This window comes from Lissotriton vulgaris, chromosome 6 (assembly GCF_964263255.1).
Source record: "Lissotriton vulgaris chromosome 6, aLisVul1.2, whole genome shotgun sequence".
NCBI lineage: Eukaryota > Metazoa > Chordata > Amphibia > Caudata > Salamandridae > Lissotriton > Lissotriton vulgaris.
Genome location: NC_141694.1, coordinates 206619976 through 206640350, shown reverse-complemented (window position 1 = coordinate 206640350; position 20375 = coordinate 206619976). Strand labels below are relative to the sequence as shown.

Sequence of the window (20375 nt, the reverse complement as noted above, 5' to 3'; positions counted from 1 at the left end):
AGATCATTCTATCAAAAAAGACTGTATAGTCAAGCTAGTTCCCTCAGACTAACCTTGCTCAGGACTAGACGCGCGAATACATCCTTCTCTCCTCGTACTTCGCGATGGCACAGTGAAATGCTGATCGCGTTCACCTATTTAAACTGGATTCCGGTCATGTGACGAATCACATGGCATTGCCATAAAAGAAAGACTCTTGGGGTTAAATGAAAGAATTGAATTTGCATGTTACCTATAATTAATTGCTCCCCTGACTGTTCCTTGTGTATACTATGTGAGTTCATACATACATCTGACACTTACACCTCACATTTTTTATATTCCTTTCCATTTGCATATTTCACAATAGCTCTAACCATTGAACAGCCCATCTATCATCCTAACAGTTAGAAGTTCTATTCCCGATATTTCTTTCCGACCACATCTATTTTTCAACCTTATTTTAATTCATTCATTTTCGTATAGCCTATTTCTCAGCATTTCTCTCAACCGGCTCTTTATATTTTGAAAATTAGAATTCAGATTACTCTTAGTGACGGGGCGTTATTTAGATATTAGACGCTGGTTCGCCACCCTCGGAAATGAGTCTTTCTTTTATGGCAATGCCATGTGATTCGTCACATGACCGGAATCCAGTTTAAATAGGTGAACGCGATCGGCATTTCACTGTGCCATCGCGAAGTACGAGGAGAGAAGGATGTATTCGCGCGTCTAGTCCTGAGCAAGGTTAGTCTGAGGGAACTAGCTTGACTATACAGTCTTTTTTGATAGAATGATCTCTGCCGTATGGACTGCCCCACCAGTTGAGGCTGTTTTTGTAACATCGCTTTATCTTTAATTTGCAGAATACCACGTATCGTTAGAGACCCAGCCATGTGAGTGATAGCTTTTTCTTTGAGGAATTCTTTCTGTTTTTTCACTATTACTAACCACAGCATGCGAATCACTGAACCCCTGGAGTTCACATATAGTTTTATGTACATATCATGCAGATCCTGTTCAGTCAATGTTATGATTGATGTAAATAAGACTCATACAATTTTTGATGATATTATTTTATTATCCCTTGCTTTACAGTGTCTATTTCCCTGATGAAGGGCATGCTATATAATGCCCGAAATGCATTGGATGCCTTATTATGACAATGTCTGATCTACAAACACATGAATGATATCGAATGAACAAACATGAAATAATGATGATTAATTCTCCTACAAATATAAAATAAACTTTATGAACAATTGAAACATTGGATTGAAAGTCTTCTTTGTGTGGGAAGATAAACACTTGTGTGCCCGCCAAGGGATGACACTAGAGATCCTCTAGTGCCACGTCTGTGCTATACATGGTCCCACAGTGGCCCTTACTAATTTTCAGAACCCCGATTCCCTTTTGGCTCAAGTCCCACCCCACGTTCAATCCCATCCCCCTATTAATACTGGGGCAGCTCAAGATGATAGAGTTATTAAGCCCAAGAGACTTGCAAGGGACAGCGTTGGAGAGGTGGTGGGTGGTCCAGGGGAACCTCTGGCAGAGCGTACTAGGGGTGGCCTAGCCATGAGGGACAAAAATAAAGATAAAGGGAAAAATAAGCATAAAAAATGGAAGTTGTCCCCAAGATCTGAGTTTGGTGTGCCCCCATTGCTTAACCCCAGTGTGAACTGAGCTGGGGGACATAGGGGACAACCCGGCTTACTGGAAACGCATGGAGACATTAATTTCAACTATCCTTGCACCCTTTTGGTCCAAGTTAGGGGTAATTGAAGAAAAAGTTGCCCACTTGGCAAAAGTTGTCGAAGCAAGGGTAAACATGGATGTATTGAATGATGTAGGGGAGGGCTCTGCACCCACAACAGGCTTGAGGAACAATGGCCCAAGTGGGATCCAAAATAAGGTTTTGACCCATGGTGTAGCTGACAGGCTTAATGGAATAACGTCTATTGCAACTCCACTAGCCCAGGTTACAAGTTCAACTTCTGGGGGGCAGCCCCCACTACCTGATATTACACTACTGGCCATGGGTCGGCAGCCTATCTGGCCTCATGCAGGTGCTCAGAACTTGCAAGTGCCAAGGGAACCGCCCAGGACACTGATCGCCACTCCGGTGTGTCCTGATGGTGGTCACAGTACAACAAATAATGCATTGCTTCATACACCTACTGTCAGCGGCTTGCCCCCTTGTTGTAGTCTTGGCTGGTGTTCCCCCGTTGAGATCGGACCAACCCGAACCTTGGACCCAACTAAGAAATAAAACTGTTGACTGGTTAGCCAGACACAAAGGTTTTCGGTTCTCTTTGGTCAATAATATCCTGATGGTGTGCAGAGTCGCATAGGTGGGCCAATTGCAAGAGAACGTAGGGGGGATTGCGTTATAGTTAATTTTAAAAGCCCTGCAGTTGCCCAAATGATTCTTAAAGCTCATGACCATCACTTCCCCTCTGCTACTTCTATTGTGGCACTCCCACTGGGGTATTTTTATAGGCCCCCGTTGAGACCCCAAGGGGAGCTTATCTTCTCATTGCGGTCTCAAACAGATTTGAGGCTCTATCTAACTTAGACAATCAAGTTTGACTGTTAGCAAATTATGTAGATACAGAGGCATATATTGAATCCCGACTCTCTACGATCAATTCCGTTTCATTGGTAACACCCCATATTGAAGATCCAAATCTTACTGCCCTGGCAGATATCGAACCTAACCCTATGGGGCAGACTGTAACCGCTTCGGAAGTACAAATTATTTCATGGAACATAGCTGGTTTACGGTCAAAAAGGGGGGACACCAACTGGGAATCTTTCCTTGCAACTCACCATATTATTGCTTTGCAGGAAACCTGGGACCCAAATGATCCATATTGTTTGGATGGGTATTCTTCCTTCAGTAAAAATGCCCTTGACTATGGGGAGATCTAGAGGGGGACTTTTGTTATTGATTAGCCTTAAATTATTGTACAAAGCAAAGGTAATAGATATAAGCACACCAAATATTTTAGCAGTTGAATTAACAGGTGAAAACTTACCAAGCCTTGTAGTGGTTAATTTTTAAAACTCCTTTACAAGAATTGATGACTTGGAGCATTTAAGATCCCTGGCTACCTTTTTGGACGATTGAGGCCAAGGATGATGCGCCCTACCATTTATTAATTCTTGGTCATTTTAACATTCATGTCTGTCCTACCAATTGTTTGTTAAGGTTGGAGGAGGAGTATGGCCCACAGGGGCTAACTCATTTTGAACATACGAAGTCTGGGGCCTTTCTAGAGAGTTTTTTATCTGTGTATAACTTGTTCTGCCCTATACAGTCAGATACTCTGTATCCTAATACTACATATACTGATCAAGGCCACATTGACTTTATTTTTGTTTCAGGCCTATTAGGTACCCTTTGTGTAACTCATAGCTGCCGGAGTGATCATAACCAATTGACCTTGGCCATTAACATCCTGGCCATTGAGAAGGTTAAACCCCTGGCACACATATCCAATTCCAATATTGCTCCAAAAGACCAAGCACGGAGGTTATGATGGGAGGTAATTACTCCGACAAGTTTTCTTGAAAACTTATACAAAAGCTGCGCCGAGGATTTTGGAATATGTTTGAATAGGGATTCGGACCCGTCAATAATTCTAGGTGCTTTTGACCGCATTACGAGACAGGTAGCAGCCGATTTGATGCTCCATTGTAAAACAAGGCCTAAGATTCACAAAAAATGGTTTGACCGTGTGTGCCAGCGCGCACACGGCTCTCATGGGGGAGTTGAAAGAGACCCCGAGGGATGCCAATAGGGTTAAACAGGTTAGGAGGGCCTATAAAACTGCAGTTAAATCAGAAAGATGCAGTTAATAGAAATGGCATGGGATGAAGTGAGCGTTTTGACTAGTAGCACCAAATTCTGGAGAGTGGTTAATAGCCCAACGTTTGACGAATCAACCAATTCTGTTACAGATTGTCTTATTCCTCCGGAAAGGTGGGTCAGACACTTTGGGGGTATATACTCTGATGTGAGCCAGGGGCTGTCTAGTTGGCAAGGGGCAACCACCCATGCTTCAAATGTCTTGTTCTCAGAAGGGGAAGTCACTGAGGCAATCATGTCAACTCCAAGGGGCAAGGCACCAGGCCCAGATGGTGTTCTGGCTGATCTTTACAGGGCAGATCCTATTGTATGGGCTAAGATTTAAAATTTTGGTTTTAATGCTGCGACACAGGTTGGCTTTCCCCCGTTCTGGGCTATGGTGATAATCATTCCAATATTTAAAAAGAATTCAAGAGAGGTCCGGCCTGTTATAGACCGATCTCACTCTTGGATTCTGCAGCCAAGATAATGGGGAAGGTCGTTCTTGCCCGCTTAATAGATTGGCTAGATAAAAATTGCATCATCTCTGATCTTCAGTATGGATTTAGGCAGGGAAAGGGCATGATCGGAAAATGCCTTAATCTACACCTAGTAATAGGGAAGTATACGGTCACAAAGCGTGGGGACATCCATTTGGCATTTATGGATCTATTCACTGCTTTCGATCTTGTAAATAGGCAAAAACTTTGGGCTTCTCTTTATAGCATTGGGCTGGAGCCGGCTTTGATTTCTTTTTTGCGGCCATTCACAAAAATGCTACGGCTGCGGTACGTTACAACGAGGACAGTAGCCTAACAGATGCATGGGCCGTCAAGAGAGGGGTGCGCCTGGGGTGCATTTTGGCACCCCTGTTGTTCACACTTTATATTAATAAACTTGGGGACGCCCTGATTTCCTCCTGTAAGGATGTCTCAAAAGCAGGCTAAAAAATTATCCTGACATTACTATATGCAGATGATGCGGTTTTGGTAGCAAGGATGTCGCAGGTTTGCAATCTCTTTTAGATTGTTTTATTGATTTCATGGACTCTCTAGACTTAATCATTCAATGTCGATTGGTACGGCTAGGGCAAGGAAGTTCAAATTTTATTGTAAGGGGTGGAATTCAGGAAAGTAACCGCCTTCCCATACTTAGGTGTTTGTTTTTGATGAAAGACATTTGTGGGTTACACAGCGTGTACATAAAAAGAACACTCTTGCCAGGGCTTCTGGGGCAATATTAGGGTTTGCAAGAAAAACAGGTTCTAAACCAATCCTGGCCCTCATGAAGATTTATAATGCCAAGTGCCTCCCAATGGTGACCTAGGGAGTGACAGTAGGGGCTTATACTGAGACTGGTGACATACAGGCAGTTGAAACTTATTTTTTTCGTAGGTTGCTGTCGCTCCAGGCCTCTGCTCCAATTTTTAACCTTCACGAGGACTTAGGTGTTGGTTTTATCTCAGATCACATCGCCGTTACCCCATTACTATGCTGGCTGAGAATTTGGGCGCAACCGTCACCTAACTTGAATCAGCTGATCATCCAAGACTGCGTGTCTCTAAAAAAGGGCTTGATATTCCTTGGATCCACTGCATTAAGACCCAAAGGGATTCACTTGGCTGTCTTTACTTATTTTTAAGTTCCAGAGCTCTTGACAAGGCAGCCATTAGAGGATTGAAGCAGCAGTTCTTGAATAGATCAATGTTAATGAGGGAGGAAGGGGAATTAGTAAAACCCTCAGTGAGGAGTTTGTTATGCTGAGTTTAAGTAGGCAGATGCAGCCATATCTAAATCACATAAACAAACCTTATCATGTATTCACCCTAATTAGATTTAAGTATAATATGGTGCCCTGGTTATTATCGTTCCCAAAAGGCTTTTCTAAAGAGGGGTCGCTGGGTCCCTGTCCTTGCGATAGCTTCTCAGCGCAGAACACCATCCATATGATGTTTTTCTGCGATTTCTACATTACGTTACGCAGGAAATTTATCAAAACACTCTTAAGAGGGCATAACTTTGAGCAAGTTAGTCCAGCATTAGCTTATTTGCAAATGCTGGGCTCCCCGGTTGTTTGCTGTGGCGTTGCCAGTTACATCATAGGGGCTATTAGGCGTCGGAATAGACTTCTATTATATTCCTGGCTTTGTTTATCTTAAGTACCCTCAATAAAATTGAGTTTCTTTTTTTAAAATGATGGATATCGGTATGTGACATACTTTTTATGTATTTATTTAAATACCAAGTGATGTTTTTTGGTATGAATGTGTTCCACATGTTGGCCCATGGTGTTCTTGTAAATAGTATGTGAATTGAAATTAACTTTTATATTAAATATAAGGTTTTCATTTAAATATGTAATGTGCTCGGCACTTTGATGGCTTTAAATTTTAACCGAATAAAGTAAATTTTGACTTTGACCTTTGACTTATGCAGTAGTACGATTTTCGGAGAAGTCCCCCAAGGTCAGAGACTGTAGCTAAAAATCCCCCCAGCATCCCCACCTACTTCGTCAAAGCACAAGACTAGTGTATCAACCTGCTTGGCCTGCATCAGAACTCTGTTGGTATTGGCACCTGGTCGTGGCGGGGTTTAAGTACCCTTCGTGTTTCACAGGTGAAGGCAACATCCTGAAAAAAGTGAGTAGCGTCTGTGAAAAATAGGGTTGAAACAGAAGACGGACACATAGCTGCGTGTGTGTTGGAGAAGGCTAACACCCCGAAGAATGTGGGCGTGTCCCTCTCTAATTCTTTTAGGGGAGATATTTACCCAAGACTAATTGGGCTATCGGCATAATTCGACCTCAAAAATATATCAGAACAATAAAATATATTTATGTAATGTGCTGCCTTGGTGTTACTAGAGAGGGAAAAGAGACTGCTCTCTTGTAGTTTCTAATGATGTGTACTTTGTTAACTTGAGAGAGGGTGTGAGAAAGTGCTTGGTTACGGTAACGATGTGGTGTCACTGGTAATGTAGTGGCATAAAGTGTTACATTAAATAAAATTAAAGAATTAAAAATCATTATGATTTATATAGACGCCAGGGCAGTGTCATGAAGTGCATTAAGGTACAGGTTGTCTCATTAGGATAATTTCACAAGAGAAATCCCGTACGGCTGGCAATGAATGAATGGCACATAACCTTATCAAGGTAGGACCAAAAATATGTTGTGCCAGTATGATGTCATAACCAGTGTATTGTAGGTTATTGACCTAGTGTGGTTTGGTTAAGTAGGTCTAAATAGTATATCCTCAGAGTACTGAGAGACGCAAATGCACCTCATCATATAGGTGGAGTGTCAGTTGTTCAGGCTGTTCCATGGGATATTATCATATTATCATTCAAACCTTGTTTGTGGGTAGAGAGACAATATATCCAGTGTTGTTCCTTGGCGAGAAGGACTTTGTCCTTGTTGGTGATGTGACACTCAATGTGTTCTATCACTGTCCATGATATGTCATGCAAAGTTTTCTACTGTATTACTCTAGTGAGGATTTGTCCCTTAATCCAGAAATCAGAGAAGTTGACCAAGTTAGGTCAAGGATATGTGGCTTCAGGTGTCTGATGAGAAGGTACTCAATGAGCCTGCATGATTATCAAATCCTTAGGAGCACATGGTAAAACATGATCTTTAATCAACATATTGATGAGCTGAGAAATTGATTGTATCTGACCCTGGGATTCATTCCCTTCCGGAATTCCCGTAAACCGCAGATTGGAGCGTCTTGTATGATTCTCCATAGATTCTAATTGTAGCTCCAATTCTGTGATTTTTGCAAGATCAGGTGTCGTACAGGATTGCATAAGTAACAATTTGAAATTATTATCAGAAATTCTTTGCACTGCTGCCTGTAGCTAATTTGGCAGTACCAATGAGGTCTCCTCCATTTTAGTAAGCCTGTGCTTTATTCGCTCCGTATCCTAATCTTGCTGAACTTTAAGCCCATGGATCTCTACCAGAATTGTATTCAGCATTTCGGTCAAAGCTTCTGGCAGTAGCGCCTGAGCCACGGAAGGATGTTTGATCAATGGTACATTTGAGTGGATATTGAGTTCAGGAGTAGCCATCGCTTGTGCGCTGTGGCTGAGGGAGTACAAGAAGCTTCATTTGAGGCTCCCAGGCCCACAGAAGCAGTTGGAGGGGTATAATCCGATATTTCTTGCATGTTTGTGCTGCGACCCCCTCAAATGTTGAGTTCACGGGCAATAGTTTTGTTGCGGTTGATCTAATCGATGGCAATACTCCCACTCTGATCTCCTCGCCAGAGGGTTTAGACCAAAAATTTGTGAACAAAGGGAAGATTTTAGGCTTTTGAAGAGGCTCAAGACTCTTGTCTAACCCTGTGTCCCATGTTGGTGAAGTAGAGGCTGGGGGTGGAGTTGAATTTTCAGAGCTGTTAGTATTTGAACAGGAGGCACTGCTTTCCCCATTATAAGTAAATAAACCTCCAAAAAGGCAGGAGCACCTCCTGAGGTCTCTATCTGCTTATCCCGCTAGCCAGCCAACCTGCTCTGTGAAATCTTCTTACGTTGTTTAGGAGGGACGGGAGGGACTTGGGGAGAGTTTTTGTGCGCAGTTGTCGCATGCCAGTAGGGCGCATATGCTACCAATGCATCGACTATCAAAGTCTTGTCATTCTGCTATTGTAGGTTAAGCATATGCTTCCCAGGGGTGCCAAGAAACCAACACATCCCTGTAAAACCCACAAAGGCATGCGTAGCACCTACGCTGCACCTCACCTCGCCACTCCTTACTTCTATTGATGAATGGGTGCAAATTGTACCAGATCCTCTCCCAGACTAACTAGGAGCCGTCTCGATATCTCTCCATAAGCTTATTGAGAGCTGGGACCAGACCTCATAGATACTATAGCCACAACATCTACCAGCAGTTCTCCATGCTTCAAACAACCTCTCTAATCCTCAGCCCAGGGTCGTAACACAGACCCCGCAGCCCTTGCGTTGCGGGGGGCCCTCACGCTACAGGGCCCCGGTGGTGGCCCCCTCACTCAGACTCAGCAGTGGAGCTACCAAGGGGAAGCGCAAGCCTCTTCATCATGATGGTGCGCAGTACACACCCCTTAATAAATTAAATGGTGCGCAGGGCCGGGCACCGGCGGCTCCTCAGAGGCTCTTGAAAATCGTGCAAAAATTCACCTGCACACGCGCAAGCACCGGGCGCGCAGTTTACTGTCTTGGCGGGCCTGGGTGATTGGGGCTGGCCTGGCCCATTGTCATGCGCATTGCAGACTGGAGCACACTTCAAAAAGCGTGTGACTTGATGTGAGAAATCCGATCCCAGGCCAGGACCGTCCCAGCCACGCCAGAGACTAAGAAGGTCCCAGGAGTCGGGACCCGGACCGTCCATCACCGGCCACACCAATGGCTTTTCGGACGGTGGTGCAGTTAGCCCATTGATCTGAGATGCCACTATTTCTTTGTTTCACAAACCAAATAAGAAGCCAAAGCTATGTGCTTTATAGCAGCCCATATTGTTCCTCAATCTAGATGCCAAGATGAAGGTACAGGATCCAGGCAAATTAGCTGGTTGAGGAGGCTTCCTTTGCCGATAAATGTGGATGGAGATGGTTTTAATCCGGGCTGTGGGTGCAGGGATAATACGAAGAAGGGAGTATATCTCATTGATATGAAGTGAAGGAGCGGGAAGGACACTATATTGTTATCCCTCGATGCTAGAAAAGTATTTAACCTCTACAAGTGTTTGAGATTGGCCCATGCTATACAAGATGAGTGCTCGTCAGATATTAAGGGAGAAAAATATAGTAAGTGAACATCATAAAAAGTATATGGTAAGCGGTAGGGGTACTCGCTAGTGCCAAAAGCCTCCTTACCTTGCTTTTCACTCACACAATAAAGAGAGATCTGTCCATATATACCCCTTTCTATAGCAATGCACACTTGACACCAGGACTAGATAGGGGTACATTTAAGATGTGGAAAGAGGGCGGTGTTACAGGGTACAAGTCTTTTTTCTTTGTAGAAGCATCCCCTCTTCTAGATTCCAATCAGGCTGGATTCTGTCCCGCCCATTCAACCGAAACTGTCATCCTGTCGGTCCTGGACGACCTTCGCAGAGGAGCAGATCAAAACATCTCCCAGGCCCTAATCCTCCTTGATCTCTCGGCAGCATTTGACACGGTCGACCACAACATCTTGGTCGACCGTGTCAGAAGTGCAGGGGTTGGAGGTCAAGCTCTGAAATGGCTCCAATTGTTTTTGTCAGACAGGTTTCAATCTGTTCATCTGGGCCATTACTGTTCCACGAAAGGCAGACTCCCTTGCGGAGTCCCGCAGGGCTCCTCCTTATCTCCCCTTTTGTCTAACCTCTACATGCAACCTTTGATCACTGCCTTGAGGGAGAGAAACATGTTGGTTTTTAACTATGCAGATGATCTGCAACTAATTTTCAATCTACATTTCTCCAGTTCATCTGAATCTCACCTGCGGGATACCATGACTTATATTAGCAACTGGATGAACCTGAACCAACTCAAGTTAAACCCGAACAAAACAGAGTTGATCTTGACTGGCGGCACTAACAGCCCTTGGAACTCCAACTTTTGGCCTACCCACCTGGGATCTCCCCCTACCCCGGCAGTTACGGCAAAGATCCTGGGGATCATGATAGGCAATGATCTATCTATGAACCCTCAAATCAATTGCTTCTTTATGCTGCGGAAAATAAAAAAGATAATAAGATTCCTCTCGAAAGAAGCAGCCACTTTGGTAGTCCAGGTGCTAATTATTTCCAGACTGGATTATGCAAACTCTCTGTATGCCGGCATCCCAGCCTATCAAGTACAACGCCTACAACTGATACAGAACCATGCAGCTAGGCTTATCTTCCGAATCTCTTCTCGCCACCATGTCAAACCCCTGCTGCAACAACTGCATTGGCTCCCTGTGAGCCAATGTTGTGCATTTAAATTAGGCTGTATTGTCCACAAAGCTCTGACGGACACCGGCCCGGCATTCATATCCAGCAAAATCAAGAAATACAGTCCCTCCCGCACCCTTCGATCATCCTGCCACTACCTCCTGAGCACCCCAAGATATAAACGAAACAAACATGGCAGGCTGTGCTTCTCAACGCTGGCTCCCCAGCTCTGGAACTCCCTCCCTATCTCCCTATGTCTAGCTGACAACCATCTTCAATTTAGAAAGCAGCTTAAAACCTGGCTATTCACGTCAGCCTATTCCTTCCAATCCACTTTTTGTTGTAGCGCCCTGTTCCTACGCGCCAAGAAACCTATCCGGTGTATGTTGCGCTATAGAAAAAACTTTTAACATAACATAACATAACATAGCAAGTCTTCTTTACTGGCAAAACCATTAAATCATTTGAGGATTTGAGGAGGAACCATGAATTCCAGAATCAGAAAGATTCCACTACTTGCAAAGACTGTACTGGGTCCTACCTGAGGTCAGAAAAGGACCTATATGGGCGTGGTTTGGAATCTCCCACATACTCCAACATCTGCAAGACATTTAACGCCACTTTCTTAATTCACAGACCCAGGGTACAAATGTTCCAACTGCAGTCGGAGGATGAAATGGGTAGTACTTGGAGGGTAAAGCAATGGGGGGATATATATATTAGTGCAGATAACTTCGCTAGACAGCCAGGGGAAGGAAAGTAGATGGCACCAAACACACGGGAGCGGAAGGTCTGAGTGGTGCTGCTAGGGTTGCAAGGAAAGGGTAGGATCACACGCATAGTGGTGCTGCCCATGACAATCCATGATTCCGGATGGGTTCCTAGAGGGCATCAGGCTGATAAGAGGTAAAAGGCTGGATTGTGTGGTCCTTGGAGAGCTAACGCATCCCACCTGTGAGAAGGAAGACAACATCTGCACTGTTAGCACCGGCCAGGCCAACAATAGCAGCGTAGTGGGGAAAGACTAGATCCCAAGGTTAGAACTGTGGTTGTAGTGGACATGGCGACTCTTGAGTCATGGACCGTCTGTGTAAAGCGCCAAGGATGTGGATGTGGAATTCTGTAAAATATGGAGCCTGTTGGTCGAGCTCCTCAACAAGGACCACATGGTAATAACATGTCCGAAAACACCAAGTGCATAGGGTCTTCTGGACAAGGACGTAGCTCCAGAGATGGATCTGGGGAAGAACCAGTCCTGAGCACTGAACTTTGATGAGAGATTATGCCCGGTCAGCGGGCACGAGTTATGGGATAGAGTCGGAAGACAAGGTTATGCAATCCTGATTTTTTTTTAAGGTGTCTGTGTTTTATGCTAACATAGATATTGTTTAAATCGGATAAAAACTTGTTTTGCTGGTATGAACACCATAATCCAATGCTTTCATTTCATGATGCCTTCAGAAATTCTCAGAGGTAGTGAGGAGGAGTTGTTTGAAGCAGCCATGACCCTGCCAGCTCATTACGAAAAAGACTTGTCACTAGAGTTTCCACAACAACTCATCGCTTTCAAAGCAGTGTTGAAAGGACACATACAACTTATCTCAGGTGGCACAATAAAGGATCTGGCTGACCTTTTATTTTTGAAAAACATGCAATTCTGCCCAGTTTTTTGGATGTTGCAACAGCACTGAAACTTTTTCCTACAATTCCAATTACTTGTCGCCAGTGCAGAAAGGTCATTCTCAAAGTTAAAATTAATCAAGAACTATCTCTGAAGCACAATGATGCAGGAAAGGCTGTTCAGGCTTGCATCTTTAAGCATTGAGATGTGAAATCTCTAACTGAAGAGTTTGCATGAAGAAAGGCAAATAGGCAAACATTCTTTCAGTCAAGTACATCTCTCCAACTCAGTGAACCAAGCAGCAGTAGCATTCAGCCACCAGTCTAATTTGCCAGTCACTCTTCCTGGTGTAAGCTTTTAAGTATTGGTTTTCTGCTGTAGCAGCCTTCAAACTCTGCAATTAATTTCATCAGGATCCTGCAAGTACTGTTCCTAGTCATAGTCTGTTTTTCTAAATGAATCACAAGAGGAAGCAGTAAGTATTATTATATTGTGCCAGTATATCATACTTTAAATATTGTTCGCTTACATATAGGCTACCTCAATATTCTGAACATACGTTTATAGAGGCAAGAAGAATTGTATTCAGTTTAACATGACTATATGCACCCCCTTGACACTTTATTTTGCATAGACAATGGGGGTATCATTTGAGTAAACAGCTTTGTTTATTTTGCTGCTGAGCTTGATATTGTTTTGCCGGTCACTTAAATATTTGCGCCTTTATGCACAAACTAAAGGGGCATTCTTTGTCGACTTGTTTAATGTTCATGCTGCTAAACTTGTTTTTGTTTTTACCACTCGCGTTGAAATACTTGCACCTTTATGTACAAATAAAAGGGGCATTGTTTGACTGGACAGGTTTGATGTTTATGCTGCTAAATTGTTATTACTTTACCAGGCACTTTGAAATATTTATGCCTTCATCCACAAAAAAAGGGGGAATTAGTCTGAGCAAATAGGTTTGATTTATTCATGCTGGTGCTTGCTGTACTTGTTGTTTTACCAGTAAGTTTGAAATATTTGCACCTTCATGCACAAACCAAAAGGCATTGGTTAACTAAAGTGGTTTGATTTTTGTATGCTGCTGCCTGCTGTACTTGTTACTGTTTTGATAGTCACTTTGAAATATTTGAGCCTTCAAAAAGGGAATTGTTAGTTTAAACTGCTTTGATTATTGTATGGTGCTGTAGTTGTTGTTGTTTACCAGTTCTTTTGAAATAGATGTGCCTTTATGCACACACCGAACTGCGAATTGTTTGACTAACCTGGCTTCAATTTTGCATACTGCTGGACTTGTTTTTACCATGCACTTTGAAAGTATTTTCACCTTAATGCAAGAAGAAAGTCGATTGTTTTACAAACCATGCCTAATTTCTGTATATTGCTGGATTGTTGATTGCTTTATTCTGCACTTTGAAAGTATTTGCACTTTTTTTTTTGCTTTACTAACTACAGTTTGTATAGATTGTCATTAGGTACTTGCTGATATGGTTTGTTTTTATTCAACATGCAGTGTTATTTATGGTGTTGCTTGCACTGGTCTGTAATACGTGTGCCTTAAATCTTGTATTTAGCATTGTTTACACTACAGGCATGATAAATTCAGACAAACGTCTGCATCAATGTTCTGAAGTATCCAACCAGTTTTCTTCCTCAGCCTTGTTGGCCTGCCTGTTTTGCAATGCTTACTAATAAAGACCTGATGGTAGAAATTGAAATTTCTTCCTCAGTTCACATTATTATCATGCACAACCCTTGATAGTCGCTAGTGTGTGGCATGCAGATAATTCAGCAGTCTATTTCTCTTGACTTTCGCAGAATACTATGTTATATCTTGTGTACTTCTCATGTATATGGTCAGTCGAGTTTTTATTGAATTGCAGGTTTTGGGGTTGTCTTTCAAAGTTTCAAGTTATTGTCCATTAATCTCAATTCTATTTCAGACCCTTCATAGTTCTTCTTTGTTCTTCAGCCATAGGCAGTCCCTTAGACAATAGGACCGCTCCTTGGCATTGTTCTGATTGCTGCCTCGGTTACAAAATCCGCTTTTGACATTGTAACAAATGTTGTAGCTTGTATGCTAAGAGTATTTCCCATTTTCTCATTAGAACTTAGAGAAAGACAATATAGAAGCATTTCATTTAAATGTTGGAGGTTTCAAATAAAAATTTACTAGATATCCGGGTGGTAGGGCAAAGTGGTAGGGCAAAGTGGTAGGTAGGTGGTGGGCCGATCCACTGGGGGGCCCTCCATATGCTTTGCAGGGGGGCCCCATGAAGTTTCATTACGCCACTGCCTCCGCCAGTGGGAGTCACAGTTTCTTCCTGGCTTCTTACCCAGCACACAGGTTAATCAGCCCACAGGTTTTGTAGGCACACCACTCCAAGCCACAATTCCACCAGCCTCAGCTTCATATGCTCCTTTCAAATCTTCATCTCGTTTTTCAAAGCGGCAGCTTCCACAAAATCCCCTCGTCGCTCCATCGCAACACCAAGGCTCGAGTTAGCAGGTCTTCCTGCTCTTTCTTTTCTTCTCATACATTCTCTGTAGCGCCTCTTTACGGTGCCACTAAGTGCTGAACGGCACTGTTGGAGCTCCGAATACACACTGAGTTTCATCGCCTGTTTGCGAAGGGGAAGGGCCGGAGGATCTGGTTCCGCCGTCAGCAGCAGGACATGGTGAAGCCGCTGTCGAGTGTTATGATCCCTTAATTTGTTTTCATTGCACTTAAGATTTGCGAACAAGTGTGATTTATTTTTGCTTTTCTGACAGCTGAATGTTCATTTATAGGCATTTACGTTTTGTTGTGTGTTACAATCAATGACAGACAACAGCCTTCACTTTCACACTGCATGCATTCCAGCAAGATTTTCACATAATCCACTTTATTTATCTTTCTCTGGCTTCAAAGTGAGAGGCATTTGTAAACAACAATCCCGATGTTAAAAAACATAAGCATCAATTTTTCATAGCCTGACATTTGACCTTTGCCATTGATGAATGTAGAATGTAAAGTCATCTTTATTTATTGCTTGGACTTCAGGTCTCACCAAAAATCGGCTTGCGACCCACCCACAGTTTGGTAAACACTGGCCTATGATATTTATAATAGAGCTAAGCACTCTGTGTAACAAAATATTAAATTCCTACTATCTAGTCGCCTGTTTCATTCGTTGCAATAGCTGCATATTTGTACTTATTTTTTTGTCAATCAAACTTTCAGGCCGAGCTACATGTATTGGAGTTGTAAATGGGACGGAAGGTGATATCATAACGATACAATGCGATCCTGATTTTGATGGAACAAAACAATACATCTGCATCAATAGTAAATGGAAGGAGACAGCCTCAACGTGTGTTCCTAAGAGCATCAATCAACTAGTGACAGCAAGTCTGGTAAGTGTGAATTAATGTCTGATAGTTCATTATATTTATAGTGACTCAGAGTGAACTGAAGCTGCCAGAATGGGGCTTGTTGGCACTGTACATGGAACTGCAAGAATAACGTAAATGACTAAGGGGCCGATTCAATTAGATGTTCTCATTATTTGAGAATCCTATGCAGCGCATTTCCCCTTATGCAAAAAATACACTTCAAAGCAAAATGCCTAATGTCAGTATCTATGGGTGAATATTTTGAGGTCCATAGTATTCAGTCAATACTCTTTATTTCAGCCAATTGCCATAAAAGAGACATACAAATAATCAACATTAAAAATACGAACTCATGTGGCTATTTACAACATGCAAAGCTATAAAAAAAGGTCGAAAACATCATTAAAATACATTACATCTTGTCAAATAAAATCAGTGAAACATTATACCACATTTTATATACACAAAAATGATGCTGTGTGTTAAAAAGACACAATGATTTTCAAAGGGCTATAAGCTAAATCTGTCAACTTGATACAAGGCACCAGTATTCTCAACAACTAGCAGGTTGAAGATAAAATATTATTGGGAACATCAACCAAGACGAAATTCCTTCATATGAGGTTCTCCTAGCTGCCTTGCAGCGCTGCTCTCCTATCTATCAGCCAATGGTAGGACATTTTCCCTCCTCGTTTGCCACAATGCAAATAAGAACCTGGAAACTGCAAATACAATGTGCCTGCTAGTGTCATACTGTAAAATTCTGCAGGCCTCTACACGATGTGTGGTTCCCAGGGTCCTGCAAATAGTAATTATCCATTTGGCCCTGGCCCTACTCTACTGGGGGCAGAAAAACAGGGTGCTAGCCACTGTTTCTTCGATGTGGCCACAAAATGAGAAGTCCATCTGGGACGGTCTATCTGAGCTCACCCATTTAGAGGTGATTGATCAAATAGGTAGGGACTAATGCCTGAATTGGACATACTGCTTTCTGGCCAGATTTGGTTCAAATTTGTCTAGGAACTTCTCAGTTTTGTAAAAGTCCTTTATCCTTAAGGAGTACGTCAAAGTACTCAGCCCCAGGTATGACATGAGTATACCATTTTTAAAGTTCCTAAACTGCCTCTTCAGCTCTGATTTGCTAGTTAGTAGAGTTTAACTAGGCCTGAGGCTTGACAGTTTGTTTGCCAAAGTATCTCTTCTAGGCCCCAGTGGGAATCCAGCAGTTAGGGAGTAGCCCATAGTTTTCTCCAATATATTAATGGTCTGACTGCGATTCTTTCCAGGATTGACCTCAGCCCAAAATGTAGCCTTAGTGGGACTAGCGGAGTGGGGACTGGAAGGCTCAGTACTTGCCTCAGGAACCTATTCTCAACTATTTCTAGGGGATGTCCTTGTGACCCCAGAGCTCGCGCCATGGAGAGCTGCGCCCATTGCTTGTTGAGTGTATATTTCCACCCGAGTGTCTGGTTTGAAAAAGGAGCTCCGGTCAACTTTCAGCAAATCTCCAACATGTTGATCTAATTTGAGCCTTAGTTTCGAAATATGTGGCGACCAATCAAGATTCTTGTTCAGAGTGATGCCTAGTTACTCAAACAGATGGACCTGCTCTAATGGGTACCTATTCAAGGTGGGTTTGGCGTGTGTTGCATGACACGGGTTAAAAACCATGTACTTAGTTTTACTGACATTTATTTCCAATCCTTTGTCCTTCGTAAATGCTGTCTTCTGATTCATTATGAGGCTTGTTAGACCCTCCTTAGTCCAGCCATGTTGTCATTTGTATCCTTTCACACACACAATAGATGAGGGGTATGAGGAGAAGCCCCACTCCGACCTCCTGGTACACAGCTCTACACACACATAGAAATGGGGTTAAATGAAGTATGTCGCTTTTATGCAGACACGGCGCCGGGAGGGTCAAGATGTCCGTAATGAGCTCACCTTGACGTAAGTGTGACTACAGAGAGCCATCATCACTCCCCCGTCAATTCGAACACTATTTTCAATGAAACTCGGAAATTCTGTTGGAGTGAGTTACTCAACCCATATGACCTGAGCAGTCACTCAGACTGTGATTTCACTCTACTCCACAAGGTAGGAGGTAGGGAGAGTGTCCTAGGGATCTATTCTTTTAGTCTTGATGAAAGCCGGGAACAACGCAGGAGCCGGCTGAAACATGTCGACACTTTGGTGAGTGGATGTGCAGTAGGTTCATTATACTCCAGCAGACCACCATTGCTGGACTATAATGAAAGCCGGGTACAACGCAGGAACCGGCTGAAACATGTCGACAGTTTGCTGAGTGGACGGGTAGTAGGTTCATTATAGTCCAGCAGACCACCATTCACTGGTTGTTCAAAACCTTTTTAATCTAACCAGGGAGTCCACCAATAAAGGGTATTCTTGAGATCCCTTCATCAGTTTTAACATCATCTTCTCTGCACTTTTCCTTTTTTATCCTGCATAGTTTTGCTTTATATTTGTCTTGTTTCCCCCTCTATTGCTTCACCTCTGTCGTTGGCTTGCGCGAAGGTTTGTTAGCAGCCCTATGATGAAGCATGCCACAGGTTTCTGTGGTTGAGGGCAGTTTGTACAACATGTACATCTTGTCAACTTACCTCTGCATAAAAGTGACATACTTCATATAGCCTCATTTCTATGTGTGTGTAGAGTCATTTTATCCTCCCAAGGCTACTGGCCCCTTTACTTTGTTATTTGACGGTGCGTGTAGAGTTGTATTTACTTTGTTTTTCTGAAGTCAACGTGCTTTGCTTATATTCAGCTGGCCATGCCTGCTTTCACTTTCGAAGCAGGGACAATGGCTGCCATAGGTATGGCATATAGACCTATAGCATTGCAAATATGTTTTATTGGCTGCCTTGCCTTAGAGACTAAACACATTGAAGAAATACTACAGAAATTGGGTGCAAACATTGGTTTGTGTTCTCATGAGTAATTGGAGTCCATTCCTGCACCCCTGGATTACTAATCCACAGCAGCATTCATGAATTCCAGGTGTGGTGAACCCATGCAGTTTCCCCGGACCACTCAGAACGATGCCCCTCATGTAACAGAACATGGGAACAAAAATTGGAACCCATGAAGGTTGATGCACCAAGCAAATGCTGCAAGAATGAAGATGAACCAGAATGAAAACCACTCTTATGTGGACACTATAATACCTAGTATTTTAGGCTAATATGCAATGCTGCTGTTTTTGGTCTTGCGTAGGCAGTGCTTGTGCTGCCTCTGTGAGACATTCTGTATTCAGGATATGGACTTTAAAAGCTCCGTCCATTTTCAAGGACTGCCCCTGTTACATGTGTTGTTAGCACTATTTCTTTTCTTAGGCTAGAACATTCAATACAAGTGCTCTTGGTTTACAGAGATGTGTTGTAAACAGGGCTGTAATCTTACTCTTATTCTGCCACATTTGTTGTGCATTTAAAGATGGAGGTCTGTTTTGGCTGCAGCAGCCTCCTCTTCCCGCCTGCTTTTGAAACACATGACATCACGGTCCCTGCCTGCCTGTGGATGCAGCTGCCTCTGTCTCAGAGCTCAACAAGCGTTTGCAATGTTGTAGGTCTCGCATTTGCAAGAGTTTGAGTTGTTGGCGTTGTAAATGACAATGTCTTTTATTTATGTTTTTTGAAAACCTTCATAAACATGCACTTTACTCTTATAGTCGTTGCTTATGAGAAGCAAGGCTGGTAGTAACTGTACTTCTATTACTGCCATCCATGCTTCTCATAAGCAAGGATGTATGTACAAAGTGTGTGTTTATGCAACGCAGGTCTTCAAAACATATAAATAAAAGGCATTTTCATTCACAATGTCAATAGCTAAAACTCTTGCAAATGCAAGACCTATTGCATTGCAAATGCTAGTTGTATATAGGAATTATTTCTGCCCCTGCCCAGGATTGAGGGATTGGTAGCTCACTCATAATGGCAATAAAAATAACCGTGAGGGAGGGACCTCAAACCGCAGTCTCAGCTAGAAACAGGTCAACAGGAATTTTGTCTACTCCAGTGGCTTTGTGCGGGGCAGTCTTCCAAATAGCCAGAACCATTTCTTTGCATGTAATATTCGAAAACTCGTGTGTAGCGTCCGGGCCGAGCACAGCGATGGAGTTCCACGCCTCCGAGTAGCCGTGCATGATTACCGACTCCACCCCCAGCAATGACGGCGTACATTTTCTACCCACTGGTGTGCGGTTCCCAGTGAAGCTGGTACGGGGAACCATTGACGGGGAAACACGGGATTGCCCTCTTGGGCTGCGGCGAAGGTGGAGGCCGTTCCCGATGCGGATTGGCACTGTATGGCGGCGGCGGCGGCGAATGTGAATGCCGTTTCCGATGCGGAGCGGCGCTGTACTGGCGGTGATCCTGGGCAGCTCTTCCTCTTGGTGGAGGTGAGGTGCGGCGAGGCAGCACAGTGATTCTGGCATGCCTGATCGGAGCGGCCGGATTGGAAGCGGCAGCAGTGGCAAGACAGCGGCAAAGACATTAGGAAGAAACAAAAGAATAAAGAACACGCAGCTAGTGGGGAAAATATCGGTCCCTGGAAATGGCAAAAGAGTCAAGGCAAGGTGTGGAGGGGCTGAGCTGGACTTTGCTGGATTTCTGCAATAGTGTATAC

At 43.3% G+C, this 20375-nt stretch overlaps 1 protein-coding gene across 1 annotated transcript in view; it reads left to right on the top strand.

Annotated features, from left to right (window-relative positions):
• LOC147707028 (adhesion G protein-coupled receptor F5-like) overlaps positions 1-20375 on the top strand; it is a 1085534-nt gene that overhangs the window by 856049 nt on the left and 209110 nt on the right. The window contains exon 15 of the mRNA XM_086926248.1: positions 15580-15752. Coding sequence (XP_086782374.1) covers positions 15580-15752 — 173 coding nt within the window. The remainder of the gene's footprint in view (positions 1-15579; positions 15753-20375) is intronic.